This window comes from Dendrobates tinctorius, unplaced genomic scaffold (genome assembly GCF_039654945.1).
Source record: "Dendrobates tinctorius isolate UK_male_01 unplaced genomic scaffold, ASM3965494v1 ptg000159l, whole genome shotgun sequence".
Lineage (NCBI taxonomy): Eukaryota > Metazoa > Chordata > Amphibia > Anura > Dendrobatidae > Dendrobates > Dendrobates tinctorius.
In genome coordinates, this window is record NW_027361826.1 from 1719958 (window position 1) to 1743568 (window position 23611).

Below are 23611 nucleotides of genomic sequence, written 5' to 3' on the forward strand. Positions count from 1 at the left end.
TGATTGTCCCTTATCAGTCCAGTGGTGGTGTGTCCACATTGTTGGGGGGGGTGTCACTGATTGTCCCTTATCAGTCCAGTGGTGGTGTGTCCGCACTGTTGGGGGTGTCACTGATTATCCCTTATTAGTCCAGTGATGGTGTGTCCGCACTGTTGGGGGGTGTCACTGATTGTCCCTTATCAGTCCAGTGGTGGTGTGTCCGCACTGTTGGGGGTGGGGGGTGTCACTGATTATCCCTTATCAGTCCAGTGGTGGTGTGTCTGCACTGTTGGGGGGTGTCACTGATTGTCCCTTATTAGTCCAGTGGTGGTGGTGTCCGCACTGTTGGGGGTGTCACTGATTGTCTCTTATTAGTCCAGTGGTGGTGTGTCTGCACTGTTGGGGGGTGTCACTGATTGTCCCTTATTAGTCCAGTGGTGGTATGTCCGCACTGTTGGGGGTGTCACTGATTATCCCTTATCAGTCCAGTGTTGGTGTGTCCACACTGTTGGGGGTGTCACTGATTATCCCTTATTAGTCCAGTGGTGGTGGTGTCCGCACTGTTGCGGGGTGTCACTGATTGTCTCTTATTAGTCCAGTGGTGGTGTGTCTGCACTGTTGGGGGGGTGTCACTTATTGTCCCTTATTAGTCCAGTGGTGGTGTGTGCGCACTGTTGGGGGTGTCACTGATTATCCCTTATCAGTCCAGTGGTGGTGTGTCCGCACTGTTGGGGGTGTCACTGATTGTCCCTTATCAGTCCAGTAGTGGTGTGTCCGCACTCTTGGGGGTGTCACTGATCATCCCTTATCAGTCCAGTGGTGGTGTGTCCGCACTGTTGGGGGTGTCACTGATCATCCCTTATCAGTCCAGTGGTGGTGTGTCCGCACTGTTGGAGGTGTCACTGATCATCCCTTATCAGTACAGTGGTGGTATGTCCGCACTGTTGGGGGTGTCACTGATCATCTCTTATCAGTCCAGTGGTGGTGTGTCCGCACTGTTGGGGGTGTCACTGATCATCCCTTATCAGTCCAGTGGTGGTGTGTCCGCACTGTTGCGGGGTGTCACTGATTATCCCTTATCAGTCCAGTGGTGGTGTGTCCGCACTGTTGGGGGTGTCACTGATCATCCCTTATCAGTCCAGTGGTGGTGTGTCCGCACTGTTGGGGGGGTGTCACTGATTGTCCCTTATCAGTCCAGTGGTGGTGTGTCCGCACTGTTGGGGGTGTCACTGATTGTCCCCTATCAGTCCAGTGGTGGTGGTGTCCGCACTGTTGCGTTGTGTCACTGATTGTCTCTTATTAGTCCAGTGGTGGTGTGTCTGCACTGTTGGGGGGTGTCACTTATTGTCCCTTATCAGTCCAGTGGTGGTGTGTCCGCACTGTTGGGGGTGTCACTGATCATCCCTTATCAGTCCAGTGGTGGTGTGTCCGCACTGTTGGGGGTGTCACTGATTGTCCCTTATCAGTCCAGTGGTGGTGTGTCCGCACTGTTGGGGGTGTCACTGATCATCCCTTATCAGTCCAGTGGTGGTGTGTCCGCACTGTTGGGGGTGTCACTGATCATCCCTTATCAGTCCAGTGGTGGTGTGTCCGCACTGTTGGGGGTGTCACTGATCATCCCTTATCAGTCCAGTGGTGGTGTGTCCGCACTGTTGGGGGTGTCACTGATTGTCCCTTATCAGTCCAGTGGTGGTGTGTCCGCACTGTTAGGGGTGTCACTGATCAGTCCAGTGGTGGTGTGTCCGCACTGTTGGGGGGCACTCCGTGTCTCCCTCCCTCCTGCACACCTTTCCATACAGTCCTGACTGTGGCAGCCGCCCTCCTTCCCTCCGCAGCCGGCCCATCCCCTCCCAGCCCCCGCCTCCTCACTGGGACAGCTAAAGAAGACTGCACTCGTAGAAGTGGAATCAGAGGCTTCAGGTCTCGGCTCTCAGCATCTGCTCTGGAAGGAATCCCCAGCCCTCAGCCTCCTCCATGACAGACTGTGTCCCTCTGCTGGATTACTGATGACACCCGTCACCTTTCACATCTTGTTTCTCCCTCTCTCTATACAACCATAACATTCTGCCTTCAGCAGCACCCAGCCTGCAGACTTTGGAAGAAGGGGACCTTTTAATCTTTGGGGAGGGGGATCCCCTACGGGAAGGGTGCCAGCCTCCCTGCTATTCACCTCCTGAGAAGATCTGACAGCTGCCATATACATGTTCCACACATTCTCCCCTGGACTACAGGATGAATCTTGGGGGTCTGCTAATGTGGATTTGGCTTCTGCAGGTGGTTCGTGCTGAGGTAAGATCCCGCCGAAGATTTCGGATATTGTCATTTCTTAGCATCAGTTCTACAATTCTTTCCATAGAGGCAGCTAGTGATCCTTCTACCTGGAAAATCAATTCTAAGGTTTCAAATTCTTATCATGGATCATTAAAAATGGAAACCAAAAACATAGCGGCGATCATCTCCGTCCTGTCGGGGATTCGAGAAATCCCATGTTTTCCGAATTACTACACAAAATAGTGAGTAAATCCAACAGCTGTGTACAGACTGGGCATTGTGTCTGGGGCTGGTTCTACAGATTTACTAAGTAGCATTATTATTATTAATTCCAGGGTTCTGTACATGAGACGTCTGGTGTCACCCGGAGAGCCCATTGATGATGCCCATGCTGCTGATGTTGCACCTGGGCACTTCCATTGGCCATGTGGTGACATGTTGGATGCCACTTGTAGAGGTGGCCCGCATAGTGCCATGGCACCTGCCAGCTGTGACTGTGGCCAGCTGCCCGGAACACGCCGTATGTGCCGCCGCAGGGAGAGCATTACAACACGCACACATGCCTGCCAGGCAGGGAGAGCGCAGCATACACATGTATGTTGTAAAACAAGGCATGCCATCAGGCTCTCCCAAAATCAACACCTGAGAGACCCACTCATCAGAAGGATGGCGGCTGTTGGCATTCGTTTTAATGGAGCGGTGGTGGAGGACCCCCCATTGATCACTTATCATTTATTCCATGGACATATAATAAGAGTCAGTTGTGTAATACGCCATACTGTACAGATGAAGCAGAGCTGAATTCCTCATGTAGTAATGCTGAATTATTTATTCATTTAGTATACTTTGCCGTTATAGCGCCATTAATTCCACAGCGCTTTACAGACCTTGTCATCGCTGTCCCCATCGGGGCTCAGTCTAACTTCCCTATCAGTATGTCTTTGGAGTGTGGGAGGAAACCGGAGGAAACCCATGCAAACACGGGGAGAACATACAAACTCCTGCAGATGTCGTCCTTAGTGGGATTTTAACCCAGGACTCCAGCGCTGTAAAGCAACAGTGCTGCTACCCACTGAGTCAGCGTGCTGTCCCATTTATCATATGTTAGAACTAGACCTCATATTGCAATGTGCTGCTATCCACTGAGCCACCGTGCTGCCCCATTTATCAGATGATAGAACTAGACCTCATATTGCAATGTTCTGCTACCCACTGAGCCACAGTGCTGCTCCATTTATCAGATGTTATAACAAACTCTTATTGCAGTGTGCTGCTATCCACTGAGCCACCATGCTGTCCCATTTATCATATGTTAGAACTAGACCTCATATTGCAATGTGCTGCTACCCACTGAGCCACAGTGCTGCTCCATTTATCAGATGTTATAACGAACTCTTATTGCAGTGTGCTGCTATACACTGAGCCACCATGCTGCCCCATTTATCATATGATAGAACTAGAACTCTTATTGCAATGCGGTGCTACCAACTGAGCCATCATGCTGCCCCATTTATCATGTTAGAACTAGACCTCATAGTACAATTTGCTGCTACCTACTGAGCCACTGTGCTGCCCCATTTATAATATGTTAGAACTAGACCTCATATTGCAATGTAATGCTACCCACTGAGCCACCGTGCTGCCCCATTTATAATATGTTAGAACTAGACCTCATATTGCAATGTACTGCTACCCACTGAGCCACCGTGCTGCCCCATTTATCATATGATAGAACTAGACCTCATATTGCAATGTGCTGTTACCCACTGAGCCACTGTGCTGCTCCATTTATCATGTTAAAACTAGACCTCATATTGCAATGTGCTATTACCCACTGAGCCACTGTGCTGCTCCATTTATCATGTTAAAACTAGACCTCATATTGCAATGTGCTATTACCCACTGAGCCACTGTGCTGCCCCATTTATCATATGTTAGAAATAGACCTCATATTTCAATGAGCTGTTACCCACTGAGCCACTGTGCTGCTCCATTTATCATGTTAAAACTAGACCTCATATTGAAATGTGCTACTATCCACTGAGCCACCGTGCTGCCCCATTTATCACATGTTAGAGCTAGACCTCATATTTCAATGAGCTGTTACCCACTGAGCCACTGTGCTGCTCCATTTATCATGGTAAAACTAGACCTCATATTGCAATGTGCTACTATCCACTGAGCCACTGTGCTGCCCCATTTATCACATGTTAGAGCTAGACCTCATATTGCAATGTGCTACTATCCACTGAGCCACCGTGCTGCCACATTTATCACATGTTAGGGCTAGACCTCATATTGCAATGTGCTATTACCCACTGAGCCACTGTGCTGCCCCATTTATCACATGTTAGAGCTAGACCTCATATTGCAATGTGCTATTACCCACTGAGCCACCGTGCTGCCCCATTTATCACATGTTAGAGCTAGACCTCATATTTCAATAAGCTGTTACCCACTGAGCCACCGTGCTGCTCCATTTATCATGTTAAAACTAGACCTCATATTGCAATGTGCTACTATCCACTGAGCCACTGTGCTGCCCCATTTATCACATGTTAGAGCTAGACCTCATATTGCAATGTGCTACTATCCACTGAGCCGCCGTGCTGCCGCATTTATCACATGTTAGGGCTAGACCTCATATTGCAATGTGCTGCTACCCACTGAGCCACCGTGCTGCCGCATTTATCACATGTTAGAGCTAGACCTCATATTGCAATGTGCTACTATCCACTGAGCCGCCGTGCTGCCGCATTTATCACATGTTAGGGCTAGACCTCATATTGCAATGTGCTATTACCCACTGAGCCACCGTGCTGCCCCATTTATCACATGTTAGAGCTAGACCTCATATTTCAATAAGCTGTTACCCACTGAGCCACCGTGCTGCTCCATTTATCATGTTAAAACTAGACCTCATATTGCAATGTGCTACTATCCACTGAGCCACTGTGCTGCCCCATTTATCACATGTTAGAGCTAGACCTCATATTGCAATGTGCTACTATCCACTGAGCCGCCGTGCTGCCGCATTTATCACATGTTAGGGCTAGACCTCATATTGCAATGTGCTGCTACCCACTGAGCCACCGTGCTGCCGCATTTATCACAAGTTAGAACTAGACCTCATATTGCAGTGAGCTGTGGCTTTTCTCAGCTCCGCAGGAGATATTTCACCCTATAAATACTTGTCACCATTACAAAACTCACAATAATATTATCAGACGGCTACAAAAAAAAGCGTTTTCTCATGTTCCCGTTTCCTGCCATAAATAGAACTCCTGAACAGTCATCTTGTCTTTTTTATCCAGCTGTTCACCACCTCTATGAATAGAAGGAAATGCTCCTCTCAGCCCTAGGAGGAAAGATCTGTGTGTGGTCTGAGGATCCTCTTTGATGTTGGGGTGCGCACACTTCACCCCAACATATATTCATGTAGTTTGGAACCACCAGAAAGTAGACGAGACGCCCCATCTTGTCAGCAATTACCGCTCCTGGAGCTGCCAGAACATAAACCCGGGGCAGCAGTGATGCATGTTCTTTGGATGACTTCCAGTACAGGTGCTTTATGTCAGGCTGTCTGGACCTCCTGTCTGCTCAAGCCTTCCTCTTTGTTTCTTTGTTCCTTGCTTGTTTATTTTTCCTTTAATATTTGCACTAAGATATTTTATTCAGATGAATACTTTATGACATTTTGCAGGATGTTCATTTATAATCATAAAACAATAAATATTTATCTCCACGCAGTCAGCCCAGGTCTTTATGACAACTTCTCCTGTGTAATGTAGAGTGGTGCAGTGGTCAAAACAAATAGGTCACTTTTGTCTTCCCCTCTCTGCTCCAGACTCATCAGTCTCTCTGTGCTCTCCCCATAGCGCCTCACTGTCCTCCTGTTCAGCCCTTTCACCTCTCTCCGCCAGGGCAATAAGTCTGTATGCAGAACAATAGCTGGCACCTCTCCCCACAATCCTAGTATTCCTTTCCTAGTATGGTTGCCTGCCAAGTGTTTCTTTGTCCTAGCTTGTTCAGCCCCTGGGTTGGGATTTTCTCTCTGTGAGAACCGAGCACCTTAATAAAGTGTAGAATGGTCTTGTGAAATCTGGTGCTTAAAAAATTGCTGCAAGTTTCGCATTAGACCCGCAAAAGTGCTAATATTGGTGAAAAACAAGAGTTTCATCAGTTGAGATGAAATGTTTGAGTTGCAAAAGTGTTTCCTAGAAGTGAGGACTGTGTAATGCTTCCGAAATCTTCAAGTCCTGATGACACATGGTATATGATGACACATGGCATATTCAGCCAAACCCACTCTGGTATGAATTGGCCGAATTTCGCAGATCTCCTGATGTACCATAATACCCATAAATAACTTATTTGCTATTAATGTATATACTCTTCATTTGGTTGTTGGTGTTAGTTTTTGACCTGTAGACTGGATACATTTCCACAAGTTGCTTGCGATGCTTAATAGATGCGGTATATACTGACATGGCTGCCCATTGTGCCATTGATTTGTGCCTAGAGTGCACACAGTCATACACGTACAGGCACCTGGAAAGCGTAGCTGGAAATGACAGCTGCTGTGTTCATATTGTAAATAAAATGGTGCAAAGTGATGGGAGGTATGGCAGGAAGACAAGCAAGGAATGTATAAAAAGACTCACCGCTATTGACACAGGGTCTATAGCAAAGTCTTTACTGCATCCTCCTGCCATATCCATCAAATGCAGAATGGAAGCAGAGTAGTAACCAGTGTTGGACTAGGGTGCCAAGTGCCCACCAGTAGCCAACTCCAGGACCCGACTTTTCAGCTACATGCAAATGTGACATTATCCTCAATCACAGATTTATATAATAATAAACTGGGTAAATTGATAAATGAATGAAATGCTGCCTCTGTACATAGTGACTCAAGTATATAGTGCCAAGTACTTCTCACATGGGAGGGTGGTGGCCCAGTCTTGCGCAGGGGCCCACCAGAGGATTCTCCTCTTCCCCTGTGGACCAGTCCAAGCCTGGTAGTAATATAATATCTTTCTAAGAGATCCACTGAGAACCATTTGAGGTTATAATAGCAATACAGTATATGCTGTACGATGGGCACAACCACCATGATGAAGTAAGCGGTGTATTCTGGCGTGGTTTGTAGCGTTCGTGCAGATCGAGCCACTGAAACACTTGTGAATCATCAGATTGTGAATATGTTGAGTCAATGAATGTGGTCAATGTGCTTCTGGTATCATCCATCTCATATATTCACCGATTTTACTAATGCGATTGCAGAATAATTGTGATCTATTTCCTTAACAGGGGGACCCCATTCCGAGTGACCTGTATGAGAAAATTACAGGAGGATCAGTCAAGTCTATAGCAGATATAAGAAGGTTGCTGCAGATAGAATCCGTAGGTAAATCTCTACAGAATTGTGTCTGATGATGATGTGCTTGAGTTGCTTACGGGAAATCTGTCCCAAAGTTTAAGCTTCTCTATCCAGGGGCAACATGTAGCAGCAACTGAGACCTTGAGTCCAACTCTGTATTACTTAAGTTAGTGAAATCCGTGGTTATTTTTCTCTGCTCTGGAGTCTTCTCCATTTTGTGCACTCACTGCTGAGTCCACTGCTTCCTCCCACTCACCATTGATTGACAGTTACTTCCCTGTGCACAGCATACGGGGAGTATCAATGAGGCACAGCTGAAGAACATGAGAAGTTCCCAAGAGGCCCCCATACACATTCAGAGAGGCGACAGATATCTCTCCTGATTCACCCCACCACATAGCAGTGCTCAACCCCACTGGGCGCGCCTGTCTTCTCTATGAGAGAGGTACAGACAGAATTATCTGACAGCGGCTTCTCTCTGAGCTGAACGAAAGGATCATCCATTTAAATTCACCAGGCCGGATCCTTCTCTCTCCTGACTTCATATGTCGGGGGAGAGTAAGGATAGTCCCCATACCTAATAGACTGTCAGCATTCTCCACCAAGATCAGTGGCTTTGGCTGACTTTAGTCTTGTGTGAATGGAGTCTTATCACTTCGGGATGTAAATATGGATGAAATGTATGTAATACAGAGCTGGAATCAGAGCCCCTGTCACTAATTCATCCTGTGCTCAGAAAGGACGACTGAAAGCAAGTGGCAGATTCCCATGAAGTCTGTCTGTTACAATGAAGACGCATGTTATGGTTGGCATTACACCAGTATTGTCCTAGAGTTGATATGTTGATTTAAGTTACATTTATAGTTAATGAGGTTGTTTGGGACTTTAATATTGATGGCCTCTCCTTTGATCATCAATACTAGGATCAGTGGGGTACAACACCCAACACCCTACCGATCCGGATGTGATCAGTTGCAGAGCTGAGAAGCAAAGATTCGTCAATTGCATGATGGTTGCATTTGGGCACTGCATATCTGCCCCCTATTGAAATGAATAAGTGTGAATCTGCAGTACCCCACCCCAGTTGACAAAGCTGTACTTTTCCGCTCTGCAACTCATCACATCCGCCGTCACCGGGAACAGCTGATTGGTGGCTTGTCAGGTGTTGCACACCACTGGTCTGGTATCGATGACCTATCCTAAAGGTACTGTCACACTTAGCGATGTACCAGCGATCCCGACCAGCGATATGACGCGGTCAGGATCGCTGGTACATCGCTAAGTGGTCGCGATAGACCATGAGTATTAGTCACGTACGACCCCTTCAGTCTTCCTAAACATCCTGATATGCTCGGATGAGGAGCTCCAGCATAGACATTGTTGGCTATATCCCAGGAGAACCTTAGGATGATTATTCTTTGAATTTTACATAACGGGCTGCTAATGTTGACATTAGCCATAATTCAGCCATCTTCTGCACATACTATGTGTTATTCACTTTTTATCAGCATGTCGGTGCATGAATATCTCTAGGAACCAGGTGCCTACAATTATTTGCAAGTTACAATGTGCAGTCTTAAACATACAGGAATGTACTGGCCTCGGTTATAATCCAGATATGTTTGGGGAATAGTTTACACCTAGTGTGGGGGTTAATGACCATAACACACAGAGCTGGCCTGGGTGTGCATGACGTCCTGCCAGGAGGACCTGTTTGCAGTCCACTAGTCTTTGCTGTTCTGTGCTGTGACCTCCCTCCTTGCTATTGTCTCCCTGCGCACGTCAGACCCCTGCACTCCGCTATCTGTGTCTGGACACAACTTCCCCTCTTTGTCTGATATGCCAGTCTCAAACTCTGGCTTGTGCTTGAAAAGAATTCCTTGCCCCCCTCCCCGTTGGTGCAGCCCACCCTCTCACTTCCAGACCTGATCCAGCTGCGCCAGCTGTATGTGCTATTAATACCCACCAAGCACATCAGCCTGGCAGTGCCAGTGACAATCTGGCAAGAAATTATGGGACCTGGCGTATAGTGTCATATGGGGGCAGCATATACACTAGGTTTGGAGAACTTTCGGTTGTGCATATTGTCTAAAGGGCCATTTTCACTGGGCAATTGCCAATAATTGAATTTGAGATCTCGTTACAATAGTAATTCTTATGCCAGGGTAGTAGCAAGTAGGGTGCACATAGGGCGCGAGCCATGGCTACTGGGTGACAAGCCAAAAAAACACTTTACCTTGCCAGGGTACTTAGGCACAGGGTATGGACATTACATTATTGCCCTAGTAAATCTACTTTCTCTTAACGTGTCCTGAGTTGATCATTGGGGAGTCCAAGTATTTAGACCCCCATTGATTGTTCAAACCAAGAGGCAGAAGCTCAAAAGCACAAAAAGTGTGCAGTTTCAGTATGAAGTCTACAGCTCCCCTTATATATTATTTATTTAAATACTCTTTTATATAGCGCCTTTAATTCCACAGCGCTTTCCAGACATCATCATCAATGTCCCCATTAGGGCTCAAAATCTGAATTCCCCATCAGTTTGTGGAAGGATATCAGATACTCAGAGGAAACCTAAGCAAATACAATGAGAACATATCAACTCATTGCAGATATTCTCCTTGGTGGGGTTTGAACCCAGGGACCCATCGCTGCAAAACATAAGTGCTAACCACTGAGCCTCCGTGCCACCTATTATTGGAGTAACCCACCATTATCGATTAGTTTGGACTACAGTCCTATGTGTATGGGGGCCTTGGACATCTGATTGTTGGGGTAGGTGTTGATCGGCATGTCCGATTTTAGGCTGATGATTGCTTTTACTCCCAGAGATAAGCCACCACTGATGGTTGTCTCTTAAGCGGAAGTCACACATAGCAATCTCGCTAGCGAGATGGCTGCTGAGTCACAACTTTTGCGACACAACAGCGATCTCACCAGCGAGATCACTGTGTGTGACAACGATCAGCGAGCGGCCCCCCTGCCGGTATCGCTGATCGCTGCAAGAAACCTCTGGACATATTTTTCGTCGCTGGTCTCTCGCTGGCCAGCACGCATCGCTGCGTGTGACAGGTGGGAGACCAGTGATCAGCTGTAAAAAATAATTTAAAAAAATAAAAAATATAGTTATTCTCACCTTCCGACGTCCCGCACAGCCATCCCGCCTCTCTCCACGCTCCCGGTCCCAGTGATCCTTTGCACAAATGACACTCTCGGTCATTCTCGCAAAGGATTACTGGGACCGGAGCGTGGAAAGAGGCGGGAATGCTACGCGGGACGTCGGAAGGTGAGAATAACAATATTTTTTATTTTAATTCTATTTTTTACAGGGATATGGCATCAGCGCTAACGAACACAGCGATGCCGGGCGCTCGGCGTCGCTGTGCTGATCGCTGGTGAAGCTGTCTGTTTGACAGCTCACCAGCGATCACATAGCGACTTACCAGCGATCCTGACACGTTGATTTCGGGATCGCTGGTAAGTCGCTACGTGTGACTCCAGCTTTAGGGCACAGTCAGATGGCCATATAAATCGGACTGAGATCGGCCTGTCCGATGGCTCACCTGACCCGAACTGCATAGACATATATGAAGCTGTCACACTCGGGTCAGGAGACCCACGTTATTCTGATCTCAGTCCAATTTATATGGCCTCCTGACTGAGCCCATAGGAAACACAGGAGTAGAGTTGAGCGAATTTTGAAGAATTTGGTTTGGATTACTATGGCCGGCGAATTTTGTATGTGCAACACAGCCGAACATAATTGTAATTGGAGTCAATGGGACTAGAGTTGAGCGAATATATTTGGAACCGATCGTCAACCATAAATTCTGCACAAATAGGGTACAAAAATGGCACGAATATGGCAAATTCGGATTTGCCGATAGTTTCCAAACATATTCGCTCAACTCTACACAGGAGTGCTCTGGAAAATGAATGCTCCTGTGTATGGGAGAGCTGACAGAGATGACTGAAGGCTAAGTGATCAGTTTACAGCAGCTCGTTTAATAATATGTGTAAGTGGTGTGCCTGTGGACGGCCGGACCCCAGCGTCTCCCGGCCTACTCACTGTTTGTCCTTGGTGTGTTCTCATACAGACAGGGTGTGGTAAGCAGCTGTTTTGGAAACAGCCTTCTAAGTTTTAACCTAAAATGTGGAATAATAGCCATTGTTTTGTCTTATTCCTTTCCCAGGGGGAGACTTTTCACAATCAAAGAGTTCATGCAAAACACAACCAAAGTGATTAATCGGCAAATGAACCTAATTGATTATTCATCTCTTGTTATTCAGTAGCTTTTCTATCCCCTTACTTTAAATAATCCTTCATCTCATTCTGCTTGACCTCCGCTCCTGTAATGTATAGTTACATGACATTTATTAGCAAACCGAGTAGATATCTGCTGCGGGGCGGCTCATTGTAGTCATACGTGGTGATGACATATATACTGTTGTGTTGTCTCTTTTATGACAGTGTTACTTGTAATGTGTTCAATGAAAAGTACAATAATAGCAATTTACCCAATGTTACATTTTTACATAAACTTGCTGTGACATCAAAATGAACTTTAGAATAATAAAAATGGAATTAAAAGTCCAAAAAGACTTAAGAAAAGATCTAAAGAATTGTGTTGAAGTATTTATTAAGTGTATATTCTGCAAAAAACAGCTGTTTTCATGCTCACCGGAATTCTTTCTTAATAATGTTTTGACCCCATGTGTCAGACAGCCTTTGTCCCTGATCACTTGGTGTTAGTCAGTGTGTCTTTATCCCTGGCTTCCAATTGTCTACATGTCATTGTTCTCAGCCCATTGGTGTCAGCCTATGTGTCATTATTATGGGGCTCCAAGTGTCGCCGTCCCTTTGTTCCTGGGCCAGAACTCTCACTCATTTTGTCATTACCCTAGGACCCCAAGTGCCAGTGTATTATTTAAATTAGACCCTAAATGACAGCGTGCCTTTCTTGTTGGACCCTAGATGTCAGCATGCCTTTCTTATTGGACGCTAGATGTCAACGTGCCTTTCGTGTTGGACCCTAGATATCACTGTGCCTTTCTTGTTGGACCCTAGCTGTCAGCATGCCTTTCTTGTTGGACCCTAGATGTCAGCGTGCCTTTCTTGTTGAACCCTAGATGTCAGCGTGCCTTTCTTGTTGTACCCTAGCTGTCAGCGTGCCTTTCTTGTTGGACCCTAGCTGTCAGCGTGCCTTTCTTGTTGGACCCTAGATGTCAGCGTGCCTTTCTTGTTGGACCCTAGCTGTCAGCGTGCCTTTCTTGTTGGACCCTAGATGTCAGCGTGCCTTTCTTGTTGAACCCTAGATGTCAGCGTGCCTTTCTTGTTGTACCCTAGCTGTCAGCGTGCCTTTCTTGTTGGACCCTAGCTGTCAGCGTGCCTTTCTTGTTGGACCCTAGATGTCAGCGTGCCTTTCTTGTTGGACCCTAGCTGTCAGCGTGCCTTTCTTGTTGGACCCTAGATGTCAGCGTGCCTTTCTTGTTGGACCCTAGATGTCAGCGTGCCTTTCTTGTTGGACCCTAGCTGTCAGCGTGCCTTTCTTGTTGGACCCTAGCTGTCAGCGTGCCTTTCTTGTTGGACCCTAGATGTCAGTGTGCCTTTCTTGTTGGACCCTAGCTGTCAGCGTGCCTTTCTTGTTGGATCCTAGATGTCAGTGTTCCTTTCTTGTTGGACCCTAGCTGTCAGCGTGCCTTTCTTGTTGGATCCTAGATGTCAGCGTGCCTTTCTTGTTGGACCCTAGATGTCAGCGTGCCTTTCTTGTTGGACCCTAGATGTCAGCGTGCCTTTCTTGTTGGATCCTAGCTGTCAGTGTGCCTTTCTTGTTGGACCCTAGATGTCAGTGAGCCTTTCTTGTTGGACCCTAGCTGTCAGTGTGCCTTTCTTGTTGGACGCTAGCTGTCAGCATGCCTTTCTTGTTGGATCCTAGATGTCAGTGTTCCTTTCTTGTTGGACCCTAACTGTTAGCGTGCCTTTCTTGTTGGACCATAGATGTCAGCGTGCCTTTCTTGTTGGACCCTAGATGTCAGCGTGCCTTTCTTGTTGGACCCTAGCTGTCAGCGTGCCTTTCTTGTTGGACCCTAGATGTCAGTGAGCCTTTCTTGTTGGACCCTAGCTGTCAGTGTGCCTTTCTTGTTGGACGCTAGCTGTCAGCATGCCTTTCTTGTTGGATCCTAGATGTCAGTGTTCCTTTCTTGTTGGACCCTAGCTGTCAGCGTGCCTTTCTTGTTGGACCCTAGATGTCAGCGTGCCTTTCTTGTTGAACCCTAGCTGTCAGCGTGCCTTTCTTGTTGGACCCTAGATGTCAGCGTGCCTTTCTTGTTGGACCCTAGATGTCAGCGTGCCTTTCTTGTTGGACCCTAGATGTCAGCGTGCCTTTCTTGTTGGACCCTAGATGTCAGCGTGCCTTTCTTGTTGTACCCTAGCTGTCAGTGTGCCTTTCTTGTTGGACCGTAGATGTCAGCGTGCCTTTCTTGTTGGACCGTAGATGTCAGCGTGCCTTTCTTGTTGGTCCCTAGATGTCAGTGAGCCTTTCTTGTTGGACCCTAGCTGTCAGTGTGCCTTTCTTGTTGGACGCTAGCTGTCAGCATGCCTTTCTTGTTGGATCCTAGATGTCAGTGTTCCTTTCTTGTTGGACCCTAACTGTTAGCGTGCCTTTCTTGTTGGACCCTAGATGTCAGCGTGCCTTTCTTGTTGGACCCTAGATGTCAGCGTGCCTTTCTTGTTGGACCCTAGCTGTCAGCGTGCCTTTCTTGTTGGACCCTAGATGTCAGTGAGCCTTTCTTGTTGGACCCTAGCTGTCAGTGTGCCTTTCTTGTTGGACGCTAGCTGTCAGCATGCCTTTCTTGTTGGATCCTAGATGTCAGTGTTCCTTTCTTGTTGGACCCTAGCTGTCAGCGTGCCTTTCTTGTTGGACCCTAGATGTCAGCGTGCCTTTCTTGTTGGACCCTAGCTGTCAGCGTGCCTTTCTTGTTGGACCCTAGATGTCAGCGTGCCTTTCTTGTTGGACCCTAGATGTCAGCGTGCCTTTCTTGTTGGACCCTAGATGTCAGCGTGCCTTTCTTGTTGGACCCTAGATGTCAGCGTGCCTTTCTTGTTGGACCCTAGATGTCAGCGTGCCTTTCTTGTTGGACCGTAGATGTCAGCGTGCCTTTCTTGTTGGACCGTAGATGTCAGCGTGCCTTTCTTGTTGGTCCCTAGATGTCAGCGTGCCTTTCTTGTTGGACCCTAGATGTCAGCGTGCCTTTCTTGTGGACCATAAATTATAGCATGCCTTTCTTGTTGTACCCTAGATGTCAGCGTGCCTTTCTTGTTGGACCCTAGACGTCAGTGTGCCTTTCTTGTTGGACCCTAGATGTCAGTGTGCCTTTCTTGTTGGACCCTAGATGTCAGCGTGCCTTTCTTGTGGACCCTAGATGTCAGTGTGCCTTTCTTGTGGACCCTAAATTTCAGCGTGCCTTTCTTGTTGGACCCTAAGTGTCAGTGTCTCATTGATTCATAAAGGTAGAAGGCTAAGATTTCAGTGTAATGTTATTTTTTAATGAAATATTTACAGAATGTGATTTCACCAATACACAAACCCCTAAAAGCTACAACTGGCACAAACATTTCATGTCCCAGTCACTAGAATAATGTTCACACACTGTTTAACATTATGTCCCCTAAATGTATTTTCCCAATGGTGGCAGATTGGAATAATAGTCAGGTGGAGAAATCTTACCATAAACAATTAGAAGCCCCCCTGGGACCCCCTTAATTAGCTCTACAGTGCAGGCTGTCTACATAGCTGGTGGCTTACATATGCACGCTGGTTGTTCCATGGAATCTCTCAGTAGGTCGTGTTTTCACTACGGCCAGGCTTTGGGGAAAACAGTGATATCATTCAGTCCATCCCCTTGGAAATGCTTTCCTTTGTTAATGTTGCAATCATTTTTACCTACATTTTTGTAGAGCCTGCCAAAAATAGCATGAAAAGGCTTTTTATTATTGTCAGCCGGGGGGGTGTATGACCTTAATTCTGCAGCTGTGGTTTACACAGATCTTTTATGTTGATAGGTATCGAGGCCCATAAAAGACATGTATATCTGTATGCACATGATCATTTCAAAGTATAAAGAACCACATTTGGGTTTGTCTTCAGTGATGATGAGTGAATCAGCTCGGATAAGGTGTTATCTAAGCATGCTCATGTGCTAACCGAGAGACTTTGGTGTGGTCGAACAATATAGTTGAGTCCCAGAGGCTGAAGGTCTTGTGGGTTGTTCGACAACCGCAACACTTGCAGGGACTGTCTAACAAACACATAATCCCAGAACGCGCTGCGGCTGCCGAACAGCCGAGACATGCAGCTCGGAGTATCGAACATTATTATTCGAGCATGCTGAAGACATTCAGTTAGCACACGAGCATGCTCAGATAACACCTTATCCCAGCATGTTCACTCAACACTATTTGTCATTTATCAAGCAAATATAAGTGTTTTATATCCGCTCATGGGTGCAGCCTGTGCAGCCAAACCAGGGCCCAAGAGGTGAAGGTCCTACACCCGACTTCAAAACAGCAAGCAGCTTCTGTCTCAGACACATAAAGTGGTGCCTTATGATGAGTCGCACAGTGCCCAAATAATGTTCTCCAGTCTGTCTGTCCATATGCCAGCAGATTCATTTCATAAGCAAACAAACTCTTAAAGGGAATCTGTCACCAGATTTTTGCCACCTAATCTGAGAGCAGCAAAATGTAGAGACTGAGACCCTGATCTCAGAAATGTATCACTTATTGGACTGATTGATATATTATTAAATCACAGTTTAATCAGCAGGAGATTATCGCTAGTGGACTAGTAAACCTGCTGTCAGGTAGGCCTCCAACACCAGTGATTGGGTGCTTTCTGCCTATGCGTAGTGTACACTGAAAGCTGCCAATCAGTGTTGTGGGCAGGTTTATACAGAGCTCAGCATTCAGAGAACTGCTAGATCTGAAGAAGATAAAACAGCAATTTTATCAAAATTGCATCAAACAGCCCAGTAAGTGACACATCGCTGGAATCAGGGTCTCTGCTCCTATATCATGCTGCTTTCAGATGGGATGGTGAAAGATTCCCCTTAATAGTATTTTGAAAAGATAAGCCGAAACTGGAGTTATCCCATCTGAACAGCCCATATCATAACTTGGTGTCGGTCCAGGATTTAGCAGTCTCATGATTCTCATATCAAAGGGATGACTAATACAGTTGCACATTACACATTTCTTGTGATTTCATGAGTCAGACTTTAATATAACTTTGTATAAGGCCTTTATTATTTGAGTTTATAATGATATTTTGGGAAGAAAACAAGAGAAATGAAAGAGTCGTCCAGGGTAAAACTCACGGTCCCGATTCCCCTGCAGCCTCCGTTTGACCCGTACAATCCCTTTAAAATCTCCATCTTTAAATGTGAACAGTAAAATGACCTGAAAAGTAAAACAAACTGTGCCTCTTGTATGAAAATCTGCTTGTTTTATGGGATGTAACGTGTTTTGCAATCCGACCTTGAATCATTAATGACAAATAACATTTTTGTCTTCCCCAATAGATGACGAGGAGGATGTACGCGAGCTAAACAGGAATGGAACAAGAAGCTCACCTAGGGGCAATTCCAGCCACTCCCGGGTCATTCGTAGTCTAGGTAAGAGACCCCCAGGGCTCAACCATTTCTCAGTGTCTACGAGGCAGTGACATCATACATTCTGATTTTATGGACAGATTTTATGGACCGCCACTCACTTCATCATCGTATCAAATTTGTGTGTTGCTTCACACTTCTTATGATTTAGCAGCTCCGCATTTGCACATAACACCTACATTTCACATCTATGTAACAACTGTTTTTGTGACCTTAGAATATTGGCATTTCCTCTTTGCGTAACTGATTTGTCTCTTTTATTTCAGAGGTGGAACAAGCTCAGCCTGCACAGTGCAAAACAAGAACGGAAGTTTTTGAAATCACTCGCAATATGGTCGACCCGACCAATGCTAACTTTGTAGTTCAGCCGTCTTGCGTGGAGGTGCAGAGATGCTCTGGATGTTGCAACTCCAGGAACATGAAATGCGTGGCACTTCGCACACATATTCGGCACGTCAAGGTAACTTTGGGTGGGGTGACCTCAATTTATGGGTATGAGTTTGATGCACATGTTTATATGATCACTTTTGGTACCAATTGTGCTGCTAGTGATCCCCTCCACCCCTGCTGTCCATCAGTAAGAAGCCATATTGGCTTTTCAATTCAAGAAACTCTATGCTGGCCATATCAAACTCTGCACAGCTGCTATCCTCAGTCTCTTAAGTCCCCTATACACATTAGGCTAATGTCAGCCTCACCAAGACTTGTCAACTGATCGTCGGGTGAGATGGCAATCGGGCATGTCCGATTTCAGACTGTCGATCGCTCTCTTGTCTGGAGATAAGCTGTCATAAGATTTGTCTAGCGAAGGCTTTCTCATGAAGAACACAAGAGTGCTCAACCAACGGATCACGCCTGTGTATAGGAGAACCGGCCAAACAATCGGCTGCAGCATCGTTCGACCAACAGCCATCTAATGTGTATGGGTGGCTTTAGCCTATTCAGTGACCTGGCCTATAAGGCTCTCATTTTACTCTTTTAGTAAATCAAGCTATTGCATGTGTCATAGTGACTAATATATGTGCACTCGCTGATGTAAAGCAATGGATTGTCAATGTATGTTGAGACAGTATAATATCCTGAGATTGTGAAACCTGTTAGTGAATTTGCTATCTATTGTGTAAATTCATTTGCAATAGTCACAGAAGAAAAACAAAGCAAACGACTTCACATGTAACATCCCCCTCCCCAATTTCCATAAAATCAAAGCTATGATACACTTGACTCGCTGCCAACTTCCCGTCAGTGGGGAACGCTAAGCAGAGCTGTTAGGTTGACGGACATATGAGATGTCTTTTTTATTATTATTATTACAAATGTTCAGTAAAAAGACCACAATATATTTCCAGAGGGACAGCTTTGCATTGTGCATAGCCACACTCTAGTGCATTACTGCAGAGTATCCCTTCCATTGTGCTGCTAATGTGCCCCCCACTGTTGGGGGTACTTTCCAGGAAAACATTGTGCTTTGGAAAAGTTGAGTATTTTTTATGGAACATTCCTGGCTGGATATTTGTGTGGTGGAATATGTCGTTGGGAAATGGAAAGATCTGCTACATAGGCAGTGTGGTCATTGAGTGTAATGCGAGCCTCCTATACCATGGATGGTCACAGACAGCTTAGCAAAATGGATGTTTCTACTAATTACACAGAGGAATGGTTCATGGCAGCTTGTGGAGAAGTAATAGTTTGGTTATGATGACACTTTAGTTTTCTGATCCCTAATAATGATTGTCCTGTTGATACAGGTGAAGAAGATTGTGATTCATCGAAACCTAAAAAATGTGGTAGAAGTCCCTTTTCCATTAGAAGACCATGTGGAGTGCAAGTGCCAGCCTGTAAGCTCTGCCTCTGTGAGAAGTCACCACACTGCCAACGACCACCGGAGGGTTCCAGGTAATTATCATTTCCTTTTGTACTCCTTACGTCTCTGATACAGTGGGGCAAAAAAGTATTTAGTCAGTCAGCAATAGTGCAAGTTCCACCACTTAAAAAGATGAGAGGCATCTGTAATTTACATCATAGGTAGACCTCAACTATGGGAGACAAACTGAGAAAAAAAAATCCAGAAAATCACATTGTCTGTTTTTTTTCATTTTATTTGCATATTATGGTGGAAAATAAATATTTGGTCAGAAACAAGCAATCAAGATTTCTGGCTCTCCCAGACCTGTAACTTCTTCTTTAAGAGTCTCCTCTTTCCTCCACTCATTACCTGTAGTAATGGCACCTGTTTAAACTTGTTATCAGTATAAAAAGACACCTGTGCACACCCTCAAACAGTCTGACTCAAAACTCCACTATGGTGAAGACCAAAGAGCTGTCAAAGGACACCAGAAACAAAATTGTAGCCCTGCACCAGGCTGGGAAGACTGAATCTGCAATAGCCAACCAGCTTGGAGTGAAGAAATCAACTGTGGGAGCAATAATTAGAAAATGGAAGACATACAAGACCACTGATAATCTCCCTCGATCTGGTGCTCCACGCAAAATCCCACCCCGTGGGGTCAGAATGATCACAAGAACGGTGAGCAAAAATCCCAGAACCACGCGGGGGGACCTAGTGAATGAACTGCAGAGAGCTGGGACCAATGTAACAAGGCCTACCATAAGTAACACACTACGCCACCATGGACTCAGATCCTGCAGTGCCAGACGTGTCCCACTGCTTAAGTCTGTACATGTCCGGGCCCGTCTGGAGTTTGCTAGAGAGCATTTGGATGATCCAGAGGAGTTTTGGGAGAATGTCCTATGGTCTGATGAAACCAAACTGGAACTGTTTGGTAGAAACACAACTTGTCATGTTTGGAGGAAAAAGAATACTGAGTTGCATCCATCAAACACCATACCTACTGTAAAGCATGGTGGTGGAAACATCATGGTTTGGGGCTGTTTCTCTGCAAAGGGGCCAGGACGACTGATCCGGGTACATGAAAGAATGAATGGGGCCATGTATCGTGAGATTTTGAGTGCAAACCTCCTTCCATCAGCAAGGGCATTGAATATGAAATGTGGCTGGGTCTTTCAACATGACAATGATCCAAAGCACACCGCCAGGGCAACGAAGGAGTGGCTTCGTAAGAAGCATTTCAAGGTCCTGGAGTGGCCTAGCCAGTCTCCAGATCTCAACCCTATAGAAAACCTTTGGAGGGAGTTGAAAGTCCGTGTTGCCAAGCGAAAAGCCAAAAACATCACTGCTCTAGAGGAGATCTGCATGGAGGAATGGGCCAACATACCAACAACAGTGTGTGGCAACCTTGTGAAGACTTACAGAAAATGTTTGACCTCTGTTATTGCCAACAAAGGATATATCACAAAGTATTGAGATGAAATTTTGTTTCTGACCAAATACTTATTTTCCACCATAATATGCAAATAAAAGGAAAAAAAAACAGACAATGTGATTTTCTGGATTTTTTTTTCTCAGTTTGTCTCCCATAGTTGAGGTCTACCTATGATGTAAATTACAGACGCCTCTCATCTTTTTAAGTGGTGGAACTTGCACTATTGCTGACTGACTAAATACTTTTTTGCCCCACTGTACCTTCATCTTCACGGACCCTAATCCTTATTGTTCCTGATTGTTTCACATAGGAGTACCTGTGACTACGCCACCTCCAACCACTGTAACCCATAAAGAGGAGTCTCAACTACGACCGCTGAAACGAAAAAGTAGAAAATTTAAGCACCTACCTAGCAAAAAGGAGCAGAAACTTCTTCTAACCACGTAGTGACCCGAGAATGGTTCTTTGTATCTGTTACTAGCAGGTAAAATGTGATACCCCCTCCTCACCCCACCTACCAATTATTAAAAAGGGTTGTCTCACGTTCATAAATTGGTAAAATGGCAAAGTACTGGCTAATGCAAACAACATTGAAATTTATCTATTATTAAAAATACTCTACATTTTTAATCTTTATAGTGTGCAGCTCGCAGTCTAGATTGCCGGTCATCCTTCAGTCTCAGATTGGCCATTTCCTTAGGTAAGGAGCATGTGCCGATTGCAGACTCTATACTATAGAGCCAAAGCTGGCTGGATCTGGGTTTCTCCCATGTTGTAGAGGCAAATCTGCCTCTTCTACCAGCATGGAAGAGCTTTCAGTTTGGACCAGCAATGCAACCATGCCTCTAGTCTGCGCTGTCAGTCATCAGGAGCATACTGCCCCCCACAACCAGAATGCTGGGAAGTAGAGGAGTGGTGCGCTCCCGAACATACAACATGAGAAAACCCCTTTAACATGTTACATTAATCTCAAAAGTGCTGGGAAATGGGGTTTACAACAATGAACAACTTGAAGGATTAAATATACCGTAATGGCATAGAAATCCTTTAAATCTTTAGCTTCTTCAGGAATTGCTAAAAGAATGGAGTAACTAACCCTTCATTCTTCCCAACAATTAACAAACAGTTATGAGATTATCTCTAAATATCTAAGAATAGTATATGCAGCCTTAGGCATGTTTGATCCTATTGTATCATTTTAAGTAATGGCAGCTAATGCTACCAGATTCTGAAGCAGATGATATTGTTCACTATGACTTGTTACTTTCTGGTTTCAACAGATTACCATCCTGCTATTTCACAAATGCGAAACAGTAGCTGTCAAAAACCTAGATGACTGCAATCTTCCATACTATATTTGTTTCCTAATATATTGATTTACAATGAAAAATTATATTGTGCCACCATATTAGCCAGAAAAATCAATTGTCAATATTGCTTATGCCCAAAAAAGGTAAAAGTATTCTCTGAGTGATACCTTTATTGGCTAACCAGAAGAATTATATTTTCAAGCTTTCAGAGCTCAGCAGTTCCTTCTTCAGGCATATTTGTAAACCTGCCTGAAGAAGGAGCCCCTGCGTTCTGGAAGCTGCAAATATAATTTTTCTGGTTAGCCAATAAAGGTATCACTCCTAGAATACTTTTTCTCTTTTTTGAGCATAAAAGCATTTTCTAAGAGAATTTACTATATATTACATTTTATCGTTCACTTGTTTTTCCCCGGTGTATTAGTATAATCGGCTTTGTCGGAAAATTCACCAGTTTGTTAAATCCATCTGTCTAAATATACCGATATATTTTTTTTCCTAGGATACACAGCCAGATAAAATTTGGCCCCTATGGGGTCCATGGACTTCTGACCGGAAGATTCAGATTCCGGACTTGGTGCCGCTGGTGCTTTACAGAGACAAAAAGACTGTTTTCCATCTGTACCCACTGCTCCCACTGCACATTTCTCCCAACAACAGAGATAAAGGATTGTGTTCCTTTCGACAGCAGCGAAGAGCTTACTGCCAAACTCTAAGGTTAAAGGTCTGATTTTCAGGGGTGGTGGGAAAAAAAAGGATGGGGAACACAAAGCCACTCTTGAGTTCACTGGATGTATTTTGTCACCTTATTTAATGTACTTTATGTTGTATTTTTATATATATAAATATATACCTATTTTTGTAAAAAGTGGTTTCCTTTGCTCAGATTGCACGAGGCAGGACAGAGACTGAAACATGGGAATGGGACTGAATTCTTAGTGACCTTCATCACCATAGCCCAGTATTTATACATTTCGACTAGATTGCAACCACTGAGAAGGAAAAAGCCACATGTCAGATATTTCTGCTTTAAGCTAATGGAGCAAACCACGTACAGTGGAGCGATGCGGAAAGAGTTGTTGTGGGACATCTAATGGAGAAAGGCTGGTTGCCTGACCGATCGACAGTGTTTTTTCCCCATACATAGTGGCAGAATACTGTTACCGTGTGGCTCCTTTCTTTCTTCCTTCTTCATACAGTTCCCAGTATTTCTGAAACGACTGATCCACTTCCTTCCCATTGCTCTGAATTCCTTTCTCTTTGCACACAGCTCTGCCTGTCAATTAAAATGAAAAATATTGATGTAATATGTAAAGTAATTTATATTCAATATTTAAATTGTACAAAGAAAAAAACCCAAGCAATTTGTATTAAAAAGGGATTACATTTGTATTAAAAAAGACAAAAAGTTTTTGATTAAGTTGTCTTTTATTATTTTAAGCAAAAAGGAAAGCCAGAAATATATCTATCATGCACATAAGGCAACAGCCCACCCACATAATTGGTATTTCTCACAAGGAATAGATTGGGTCTCCTAAGGCCTATCGTACTGATGGCGGCCGAGCTCTCATTCTCAATCAAATGTGAGAAAAATAGTTCAGTAACAACTGGATGGTTTAAATTTTTTCAATAAAGGATCGTAATTTTAACTGGAATTGGAATTCACCCACTTTTTTTTTTTAAGATCCATGAACATTTTTCTGTCTAGATTTCTGCAGCCT

At 45.0% G+C, this 23611-nt stretch overlaps 1 protein-coding gene across 2 annotated transcripts; it reads left to right on the plus strand.

Moving 5' to 3' along the window:
* Positions 1–1872: 1872 nt before the first annotated feature.
* PDGFB (platelet derived growth factor subunit B) lies at positions 1873–23301 on the plus strand. Of its 2 annotated transcripts, none has more exons than XM_073549440.1 (7): positions 1873–2268; positions 7561–7657; positions 17210–17302; positions 17566–17759; positions 19048–19195; positions 20894–21067; positions 22393–23301. In XM_073549440.1, the coding sequence occupies exons 1-6, from the start codon at positions 2212–2214 to the stop codon at positions 21028–21030; spliced, it is 726 nt and encodes a 241-aa protein (XP_073405541.1). In that variant the 5' UTR covers positions 1873–2211; the 3' UTR covers positions 21031–21067; positions 22393–23301. The 2 variants fall into 2 exon arrangements, with proteins under 2 accessions (XP_073405541.1, XP_073405542.1); XM_073549441.1 differs by lacking the exon at positions 1873–2268 and adding an exon at positions 2314–2492.
* The last annotated feature ends 310 nt before the right edge of the window (positions 23302–23611 follow it).